The sequence below is a fragment of the Carcharhinus amblyrhynchos genome, unplaced genomic scaffold (assembly GCF_965287045.1).
Source record: "Carcharhinus amblyrhynchos unplaced genomic scaffold, sCarAmb.v2.hapA scaffold_668, whole genome shotgun sequence".
NCBI classification, from domain to species: Eukaryota; Metazoa; Chordata; class Chondrichthyes; order Carcharhiniformes; family Carcharhinidae; genus Carcharhinus; species Carcharhinus amblyrhynchos.
Genome location: NW_027650408.1, coordinates 27,994 through 39,033, shown reverse-complemented (window position 1 = coordinate 39,033; position 11,040 = coordinate 27,994). Strand labels below are relative to the sequence as shown.

The window sequence follows — 11,040 nt, the reverse complement described above, 5'->3', positions numbered from 1 at the left end:
TTATTCACGGTTTGGATTTTTTTCTTCATTAAAATATGAAGTGCCAATGCAGGTTCATCTTGCTGTTCCCACTCCTTGTGTAAGGATAGGGCTATTTATTTATTTATTTATTAATTAGACAGGAGTGACACAGTGGTTAGCACCGCTGCCTCAGCATTCGAGTCCAGGCTTGGTTCACTGGCTGTATGGGTTTCCTCCCACAGTCCGAAAGGCGTGCTGGTTAGGATACATTCTCCTTCCATGTACTAGAACAGGCACCAGACAGTGGCATTTTCACACTAACTTCATTGCAGTCTTTCTCACTTAATCACAAGTAAGGCTTATATTAACGCTGTAATGAAGTTGGTGTGAAAATGCCACTCTCCAGTGCCTGTTCAGGTACACGGAGGGACAATTTAGCACAGCCAGCGCATCCTAACCAGCATATCTTTCAGACTGTGGGAGGAAACACATGCAGACAGTGACCTGAACCGGGAATTGAATCTGGGTCCCTGGTGCTGTGAAGCAGCAGTGCGACTCACTCTACTGAAAGTACTCAGCCCCACCTGCGTGAAAAGATTTATTGAGCTAATTTTTGACCCGCACACAGTTCTAGAAGTACAAACATAAATATTACACAAGTCACTATAACTTAAGCTATACAGAGGATACATTACACATATATATTTACAGCACATCATTAGAACGGAGACCACTACCTGGGACCTGCAAAGAACAGTGGGTAGCTGTTGTTTTCTGCTGAACTCCTTCACACTCAGACGTGAGGAGATTATATACTTCAGCCTTTGAGTTTTTACTCAGACTGGCCTTGTGCACAGTCACACGCTGAGGACCCCTTGTTTAAAATCCTCCAGTCACTCAGTAAGAAAATATACTTTAAACTTTGAAAACCTTCATTGTATCGGAATCATTACATTGATTTACTTCTTACTGCCCTCAGGGGGGGGGGTTAACCACCAACCAAGGCGACTTCTGTTAAAAACTAACTCTGTAAAGAAGAAATAATACTGTATTCGGTGCCAGAGTAGATCGTTGTTCATACACAGAACAACCTCAATACAAACCAAGGCAGTGTTACACGTGCGCACAGTGACCCGGCGCAACAGACACTCGGCTTTCTGCAGCTTCAGGACAGACTGTATCCCAGCAGAGGGCAAGTGCAATCAAACAGCTGAGAACTCAATCCAGCAGCAAGACTACGATTTTTTTAAAAATCCCATTGACACAGGCCAGGAGACGGCTCCTCCACAGTCAACAGCCTCCAGTCCCTCTCTTGTTAGAGGAACACTGAGAGCAGGTGGGGCAAGGCCAACCCAAACCCGGGCTAACATCGCTTCAATAAATAGTGAACGTAGTGTGTCTGACAGAAGTTAAAACACTCACAGGGTGAAGGTCCAGCAGGTGGGACGGAGGACGTCAGCAAGGATGTGGCACAGTTCAGAGCTCCCCCCACCTCCTCAGCACAACAGGCAAGAGATTTAGATCCAGGAATGTTAGCTGTGTTTAGACCCAGCAAGAGCTTGTGGGGTGAGGGAGGCGGGGGAAGAATCACTCCTGCTCCTCGTCAGAGACCAGGCGATCAGCAAACTGCTCGGGGTTGCTGGCACTCACAGTGTCCTCTTCCTCATCCGTGCTGACATCTCCGGAGGTGTGGAATAAGTACATCAGCTCCCGAAACCGCTGCGAGACCTGGAGAGGAGGAGACGGACAGAGTAAACCCTCCATGCAACGGAATCTGGAACAGAGAGGTGATCTTATAGAGGTCTATAAAATAACAGGGGCATAGATCAGCTAGATAGTCAATATCTTGTCCCAAAGGTAGGGAAGTCTAAAACTAGAGGGCATAGGTTTAAGGGTCCAGGGGGTAATTTTTTCACAGAGATGGTGAGTGGAACAAGCTGCCAGAGGCAGTAGTAGAGGTGGGTACAATTCTGTCTTTTAAAAAGCATTTAGTTACATGGGTAAGATCGGGATAGAGGGATATGGGCCAAACGTGGGCAATTGGGACGAGCTTAGGGGTTTAAAAAAAGTTGGGCCAAAGGGCCTGTTTCTATGCTGTAAACCTCTAAGCACAGCACTCAGTTGGACAGGACAACCTGCACCAGTGTGCAGACTCTACACATTTAATCTAACGGCCACGTACGTATGCCCCTTCCCATTCGTTCCTTTATGGTGGCACAGTGGGTTAGCATTGCTGCCTCACAGAGCCAGCGACCCAGGTTCGATTCCCGGCCTTGGGTCACTGCCTGTGCGGAATCTGCACACTCTCCCCATGTCTGCATGGGTTTCCTCCCACAGTCTGAAAGACATGCTGGTTAGTGTGTATTGGCTGTGCTAAATTCTCCCTAAGTGTATCTGAACAGATGCCGGAGTGTGGCGACAAGGGGATTTTCACAGTAATTTCATTGCAGTGTTAATGTAAGCCGACTTGTAGATAAACTGAACATGCACTTATTCCCACACAAAGCAGTCCCCTAGTTGGGAATCACAGCTGGAGGGGTGGTGAAATATGGAGAAGGAGCCAACACTTATCCACCCATTTACAGTCAGTGAATCTTACACTCGAGGGAAACTCCGTGGTAGAGGCAGCTACAACGACAACATTTAAAAGACATTCGGACAGGTACGTAGATAGAGAAAGATTTAGAGGGATACGGGCCACACGCAGGCAAATGGGACTAGCTCAGTTGAGACACAGTAATTAGTACAGTTGCCACACAGAGCCAGGGACCCGGGTTCGATTCTCAGCTTGGGTCACTGTGTGGAGTCTGCACATTCTCCCAGTGTCTGCATGGGTTTCCTCCGGGTGCTCCAGTTTGCTCCCACAGTCCAAAGATGTGCAGGTTAGGTGGATTGGCCGGACTAAATTGTCCCTTAGTGTCTGGGGATTAGAAGGGTAAATATGTGGGTTATGGAGATAGGGCCTGAGTGGGATTGTGGTCAGTGCAGATTCGACGGGCTGAATGGCCTCCTGCAGCATAGGGATTCTATGAATTTCTATGAAACCTGGTCAGTAGGGAGGAGTTGGGCTGAAGGGCCTGTCTCCAGGCTGTGTACCTCTGTTAATCTATTGATACAGACACGACCCTCTCTCGTGGGCGTGCAGCAAGCTCTGAATCCGATCTCCACCTGTATCTGTATCGTTCTCTTGAATTGAGTTCCCATTCAGTGCCCAGTACAGGTTTCATCAACTCTGCCGCAGTACTAATCACAGGCAAAGCCTAGTCATCCCGGACACCGGCTTTGGCCGATACTCTTAGCCCGGGTAAGACAAGAACTCGGTCTTTAAAGCTTGCTACCACACTGGGTGAATGTGCTGAGAGAGCCAGGCTGGGGGACAGTGAGAGAGACACACACATGAAGCATTGTGTATACACTGAGGATGAGTCTCACTCACCTCCTGCACGGACTTGCTGTTCAGTTGCTGTGCCACCTCGCTGAAGGTATCCTCATTCGCCCCGCTCTCCCGGCAGGCTGTGAGAATCGCTCGGTCTGCCTCCCTGCAAACACATCAAACAGCACAAATTCCTCATCCTTATACCCACAGAATCCTACTCATTTCATTCTGTGAAAGGGCCCCTACTGTCCCCCATCAAACACTCCCAGGTCAGGAACAGCATGGGGTTAGATACAGAGTAAAGCTCCCTCTACACTGTCCCCCATCAAACACTCCCAGGACAGGAACAGCACGGGGTTAGATACAGAGTAAAGCTCCCTCTACACTGTCCCCCATCAAACACTCCCAGGACAGGAACAGCACGGGGTTAGATACAGAGTAAAGCTCCCTCTACACTGTCCCCCCATCAAACACTCCCAGGACAGGAACAGCACGGGGTTAGATACAGAGTAAAGCTCCCTCTACACTGTCCCCCCATCAAACACTCCCAGGACAGGGACAGCACGAGGTTAGATACAGAGTAAAGCTCCCTCTACACTGTCCCCCATCAAACACTCCCAGGACAGGTACAGCACGAGGTTAGATACAGAGTAAAGCTCCCTCTACACTGTCCCCCCCATCAAACACTCCCAGGACAGGGACAGCACGGGGTTAGATACAGAGTAAAGCTGTAAAGGGGTGTCTGTTTGGTAGCAGGAGGACAGAGAGGGGTGAATGGAGAGAATGATCTTACCGTGTCCACAGCACCACGCGTTCCCCTGTTGAGCTGAGACGGCTGTTCTTGGCACAGACAGCTGCCTGAGCCTGCCTGTCCTGTTCATCCTCCTGCTCCTCCCCTGTGGAGCTGGCTCTGCTGTCTGTGTGACGGAGCGGCCTCTCGGAGCCCACGGCAGCGGAGGGGGTCACCAGCCTGTCCCGGGCTGCCCCCTCCCACGTCTCCCACAGTCTGGGCGAGGGAATGGCAGTGGCCTGGCCTCTGGGGGGCTCGTGGTCAGCAGAGTCCAGGCCGCCCGCGTCCCGTGAGTGTCCGTGAGCCAGCGTCAGCTGCAAGTCCACCGGCAAGAGATCGGACAGCTTCTGGCAGCTCATGAAGCGGACCTGCGCTCCGGCTGTGGCGAACTTGACTGAGGCATGGCCAGCCGGGTTTCGGGGTGGCTCCCTGGAGACAGATCCTGTCTCGGTGAGCGTGGCCCGTTCCTCGGACTTCCTGTCTCTCTGTGCTGCAGTCTCCCAGGGTGAGGTGTTCCCTACAAGCGCCGCTCCGCAGTCCCTCCCCCGCAGGGGTGCCGGCGTCTCGACAGGAGGTGCTGGGGATCCTGTCACCTGCTCAGTGCTGGATCTCCCCCTTCCCTGTGGGCCATCACTCCGGACTCCTGACGCTGTGTGTGCCAGTTCCAGCCTCAACGATACCACTTCCCCGGTTACATTCGGTGCTCCGTGCACACTCAGAGTGTCCCCTTCCTCTCGCACTCCACTCGCTGCTGCTGACCTGCACTGGGGCGGAGACCCCCCCTCCTTCGCTGCGTCCTCCCCCTCTGACAGCACCGCTGTGTCCTGGCAACAGTTCCCTGGCTCCCTCCTCTCCTCCTTCCCTTCCGCTCCAGTCTCTGGGCGAGTGGCGTTGGAAGGGCAGCCCCCTCTCCTCCTCCCCAACTCTTCCCGCCAGGGGCAGCATGGGGAATGGGGCACAGGGTCCGAGCCATCAGTCAGACCCTCCTCCGGCCCCTGGCTCTCGCTGCCGTCCCCCTCACTGGCAGGGCTCCAGGTCTCATCTGCAGAACGCAGGGGGGACACGGGGGTCTTGTTTACCCTCTCCGACACTTTGACTCCATTCTCATCGCCCTCCTCCAGGCAGCAGGAATCTCCTGGGAGCCGTGGACCCCTCCCCGGATGTATCTCCTCACAGCCCCTTGGGGTGTTGCTACCTGCAGAGGAAGGAGAGGGTGAGTGGAGACTCTGCGAGATACAGCGAGGGGCTGAGAGATTCTCCCCCCCAATCTCCTGTCTGTTCACATTACCCCCTTCTCTCCCAAAGGGGCCGAATGTCTGACACCAACACACCCCCTCACCACCCCCCAACATTCTGCATCAATAAACCCAGTGAGTTCTAATGAGCTATTTCACTCGATGGGGCATTGCAATCATAGGGAAGGGGGGAGGAGGGAAGGGAGGAGGGGGGAGGTGAGAGGTGAGGGAAGGGAGGAGGGGGAGCGGGGAGAGGGGAGGAAGGGAGGAGGGGAGGAAGGGGGGAGAGGGGAGGAAGGGAGGAGGGGGAGAGGGGAGGAAGGGAGGAGGGGGAGAGGGGAGGAAGGGAGGAGGGGGAGAGGGGAGGAAGGGAGGAGGGGGAGAGGGGAGGAAAGAAGGGAGGAGGGGGAGAGGGGAGGAAGGGAGGAGGGGGAGAGGGGAGGAAGGGAGGAGGGGGAGAGGGGAGGAAGGGAGGTGGGGGAGAGGGGAGGAAGGGAGGTGGGGGAGAGGGGAGGAAGGGAGGTGGGGGAGAGGGGAGGAAGGGAGGTGGGGGAGAGGGGAGGAAGGGAGGTGGGGGAGAGGGGAGGAAGGGAGGTGGGGGAGAGGGGAGGAAGGGAGGTGGGGGAGAGGGGAGGAAGGGAGGTGGGGGAGAGGGGAGGAAGGGAGGTGGGGGAGAGGGGAGGAAGGGAGGTGGGGGAGAGGGGAGGAAGGGAGGTGGGGGAGAGGGGAGGAAGGGAGGTGGGGGAGAGGGGAGGAAGGGAGGTGGGGGAGAGGGGAGGAAGGGAGGTGGGGGAGAGGGGAGGAAGGGAGGTGGGGGAGAGGGGAGGAAGGGAGGTGGGGGAGAGGGGAGGAAGGGAGGTGGGGGAGAGGGGAGGAAGGGAGGTGGGGGAGAGGGGAGGAAGGGAGGTGGGGGAGAGGGGAGGAAGGGAGGTGGGGGGAGAGGGGAGGAAGGGAGGTGGGGGAGAGGGGAGGAAGGGAGGTGGGGGAGAGGGGAGGAAGGGAGGTGGGGGAGAGGGGAGGAAGGGAGGTGGGGGAGAGGGGAGGAAGGGGGGGGTGGGGAGGAAGGGAAGGGAAGGGAGTGGGGAAGGGGAGTTTCTCCAGTGCCCAATGAATGAGGGTCTTCTTCCTGCACTATCATCGTGTCTCACCAATCAGGGTTTGCACAGAGGGATTCCAGGGGCCCCGCTCTGTGCCCACCCTCCCCATTCCCCCACCCCCTCCCTCATACCCTCACACAGCTCCTCCATACCCTCACGCGCACACACATACCTGGGGCCCGGGTCCCAGGGGATGAAGAATCCTTGCTGTTCAAACTCAGAGCCAGGGTTTCCTCTGGGGAACCTTCCACTGGATCAGAACCTTTAACTGCTTCCTTCACCCCAGCCGCTGTGATCCAGGCGTCCGGAACCCCCACAGCCGCAGAATCTTTCCCCTTTGAGGCCTTTGTGTCCACGGTCTAGGAAATAAAGTGGAAAATATATCAGCGACACAGCAAAACCCTAAATATAACCCGGCACAGCGTGACACAGCGGGTCTTCCCCCGGGCACAGCGTGACACAGCGGGTCTCCCCCGGGCACAGCGTGGACACAGCGGGTCTCCCCCGGGCACAGCGTGACACAGCGGGTCTCCCCCGGGCACAGCGTGACACAGCGGGTCTCCCCCGGGCACAGCGTGACACAGCGGGTCTCCCCGGGCACAGCGTGACACAGCGGGTCTCCCCCGGGCACAGCGTGACACAGCGGGTCTCCCCCGGGCACAGCGTGACACAGCGGGTCTCCCCCGGGCACAGCGTGACACAGCGGGTCTCCCCCGGGCACAGCGTGACACAGCGGGTCTTCCCCCGGGCACAGCGTGACACAGCGGGTCTCCCCCGGGCACAGCGTGACACAGCGGGTCTCCCCCGGGCACAGCGTGACACAGCGGGTCTCCCCCGGGCACAGCGTGACACAGCGGGTCTCCCCCGGGCACAGCGTGACACAGCGGGTCTCCCCCGGGCACAGCGTGACACAGCGGGTCTTCCCCCGGGGAGTGTTAGAGAGTCCCTGATGTTGAGCGAACTCTCCCCCTGCTCCCATCAGCAATGACTGACGTCCCAGCCTGGCGCTCTGTACCTTCTCGTGTGCATGGCCCTCCCTCCTCCGCTTACTCCTCGGGGGTGGGGTCATTTTCTGTAGCTCCTCTTCCTCCTCGAGATCCGGCAGAACCACTTCCTCGAATCCGTCAAACTGCAACACCAAAAGAGCAGGTTAGAGTCAGTGGCTCACTCTCCCACAGAGACAGCTGCAGTGGCAGCCCACTTCCACCCACCTCACTCTGCTTTATATTCTATCATTATCGAAAATAGAAGCAGCAGGAGTAGGCCATTCAGCCCTTCAAGCCTGCCCCACCATTCATTTTGATCATAGCTGATCATCAAATTCAAGATCCAGATTCCCCCCTTCCTCTCATGTTAGAGTCATAGAGGTTTACAGCATGGAAACAGGCCCTTCGGCCCAACTTGTCCATGCCACCCTTTTAAGAACATAAGAAATAGGAGCAGGAGTAGGCCATCTAGCCCTTCGAGCCTGCCCCACCATTCAATAAGATCATGGCTGATGTGTCGTGGCTCAGTTCCACTTTCCCGCCCTCTCCCCATAACACTTAATCCCCTCGCTTATCAAAAACCCATCAACCCGCATCTTAAAAATATTTAGCGAGGCAGCCTCCACCACCTCAACGGGCAGAGAATTCCAGAGATTCACCACCCTTTGAGTGAAGAAGTTCCTCCTCAACTCCGTTCTAAACCGCCCCCCCTTTATCCTGAGGCTGTGCCCCCTAGTCCTACTGTCCTTTCTGAGCGGGAAGAGTCTCTCCACCTCTATCCTATCCATCCCATTCATCATCTTATACGTCTCAATGAGATCTCCCCTCATTCTTCTAAACTCTAACGAGTACAAGCCTAGTTTATTCAGCCTCTCCTCATAGTTCAACCCCCTCAACTCCGGTATCAGCCTAGAGAACCTCCTCTGCACTCCCTCCAAGGCCAAAATATCCTTGCGTAAGTGCGGCGACCAAAACTGCACACACTACTCCAGCTGCGGCCTCACCAGTGCCCTATACAGCCGCAGCAAGACCTCCCTACTTTTATATTCAATCCCCCTCACTATGAAGGCCAGCATCCCATTCGCCCTCCTGACCACCTGCTGCACCTGCAGGCTGGGTTTTTGCGACTCATGCACAAGGACCCCGAGGGTCCCTCTGCACCGTCATCTGCTGCAGTTTTTCGCCATGTAAGTAATAGTCCTTCCTACCATTATTCCTACCAAAGTGGACCACCTCGCACTTGCCAACATTAAATTCCATTTGCCAGTTCCTGGCCCATTCGCCCAGCCTATCTAGATCCTTCTGCAGACTCTCCACACCCTCCGCACAATTTGCCATTCCACCAATCTTGGCGTCATCAGCAAATTTCGACACCATACACTCGGTTCCCTCCTCCAGATCATCTATATAAATGGTGAATAGCTGAGGTCCCAGCACCAACCCCTGGGCACTCCACTAGTCACCAACCGCCAATCCGAATAGCACCCATTGACCCCCACTCTCTGCCTCCTATTTGACAGCCAATCCCCTATCCACGCTAACACCCTACCCCCAACTCCATGCCCCCTAACCTTCTGTAATAACCTCTTGTGAGGCACCTTATCAAACGCCTTCTGAAAATCAAGAAACACCACGTCCACCGGCTCTCCTCTATCCACCGCCCTAGACACATCCTCATAGAACTCCAATAAATTCGTCAGACACGACTTCCCCTTAACGAAACTGTGCTGCGTCTGCTCTATCAAACAATTCTCCTCAAGATGCCTCGCTATTTTCTCCTTGCTCACGGATTCTAACATTTTACCTACAAGACGTTAAACTAACCGGCCTATAATTCCCCGCCTTTTGCCTGCCACCCTTCTTAAACAACGGCGTAACATTAGCCGTTTTCCAATCTTCCGGCACTTTCCTGGAATCCAGCGACATTTGGAAAATAATCACCAAGGCATCCACCATCACCTCTGCCATTTCTTTCAGAACCCTTGGATGTATTCCATCCGGTCCTGGGGACTTGTCCACAATCAGTCCCTCCAGTCTGTCGAGCACCGCCTCGCTACTAACAATAATGTCATTCAGGCCCTCCACTCCTACCATCTTTCCATCGCTAACACCCAGCAAATTATTCACGTCCTCCTCCGTGAAGACTGAAACAAAAAAGTTATTCAAGGCCTCAGCCATTTCCCCATCCCCTACCACTGAGTCCCCCCTCTCATCCTCTAAGGGTCCAACGTTCACCCTAGTCAGCCTCTTCCTTTTTATATATTTATAAAAACTCTTACTATCCTTTTTTATATTAAGCGCTAGCCCAGCTTCATAGTTTATCCTACCCTTCTTTATCAACTTCTTTGTCATTCTTTGTTGACATTTAAACCTCTCCCAATCCTCCTCTTCTTTTTTATAAACCCCTAAACTAGTCCCAATTGCCTGCATTTGGCCCATATCCCTCTATACCCATCACACCCATATAACTGTCTAAATGCTTTCTTTTTAAAAGACAAAATTGTACCTGCCTCTATCACTGCCTCTGGCAGCTTGTTCCAGACACTCACCACCCTCTGTGAAAAAAATTGCCCTTCTGGACCCTCTCCCCTCTCACATTAAACCTCTGCCCTCTAGTTTTAGACTCCCCTACCTTTGGGGAAAGATATTGACTATCTAGCTGATCTGTGCCCCTCATTATTTTATAGACCTCTATAAGATCACCCCGCAGCCTCCTACGCTCCAGAGAAAAAAGTCCCAGTCTATCCAGCCTGTCCTTATAACTCAATCCATCAAGTCCCAGTACCATCCTAGTAAATCTTTTCTGCACTCTTTCTAGTTTAATAGTATCCTTTCTATAATAGGGTGACCAGAACTGGACACAGTAATATTTCCTTCGATCCCTTTAACCCCAAGAGTTATATCTGATTCCTTCTTGTAATCACACAACATTTTGGCCTCAACTACTTTCTGTGGGAGTGAATTCCACACATTCCCCACTTGTCCTCTCCTCAGTCCTAAAAGGTTTACCCCTTATCCTCAAACCATGGCCCCTTAGTACAATCATAGAACTCCTACAGTGCAGAATGAGGCCATTCGGCCCCTCAAGTCTGCACTGAACACAATCCCATCCAGGCCCCATTTCCGTAATCCCACATTTACTTTGCTCATCTCCCTGATACCAGGATTAATTTAGCATGGCCAATCCACCTAACCTACACATCTTTGGAGTGTGGGAGGAAACCGGAGTACCTGGAGGAAACCCACGTTGAACAGGGAGAATGTGCAGACTCCACGCAAACAGTGACCCAAGCTAGGAATCGAACCCGGGTCCCTGGCGCTGTGAGGCAGCAGTGCTAACCCACTGTGTCACCGTGAAGCTGTGGGCCCAGGCTGAGGGAGCAATGTTAAATGCTTTAATGCATGCAAATGTCCAGTGACCACAGCAGGGACACACGTCCTGAACACATCTCCATCCAAATGGAGTTCAGCTCCAGAGGCAGATGCCAAGCCCTGGGATCTGTTAACTCGAACCTCCAGCTGCTCTCACTTGCAGAGTGTGTGACCACAGAGAGCGTGTGATACGACCACAGACCCTCCATCTCTCTGTGATCCA

The 11,040-nt window shown here is 54.0% G+C and overlaps 1 protein-coding gene across 1 annotated transcript in view; it reads right to left on the bottom strand.

Annotated features, from left to right (window-relative positions):
• Window positions 1-444: 444 nt before the first annotated feature.
• Window positions 445-11,040, bottom strand: part of LOC145339777 (GON-4-like protein) — a gene marked incomplete at its 5' end in the record, with an annotated part of 35,812 nt that continues 25,216 nt past the window's right edge. Inside the window, 5 exons of the mRNA XM_080184304.1 lie at window positions 445-1,689; window positions 3,398-3,500; window positions 4,131-5,322; window positions 6,632-6,818; window positions 7,475-7,588. Coding sequence (XP_080040430.1) covers window positions 1,549-1,689; window positions 3,398-3,500; window positions 4,131-5,322; window positions 6,632-6,818; window positions 7,475-7,588 — 1,737 coding nt within the window. The remainder of the gene's footprint in view (window positions 1,690-3,397; window positions 3,501-4,130; window positions 5,323-6,631; window positions 6,819-7,474; window positions 7,589-11,040) is intronic.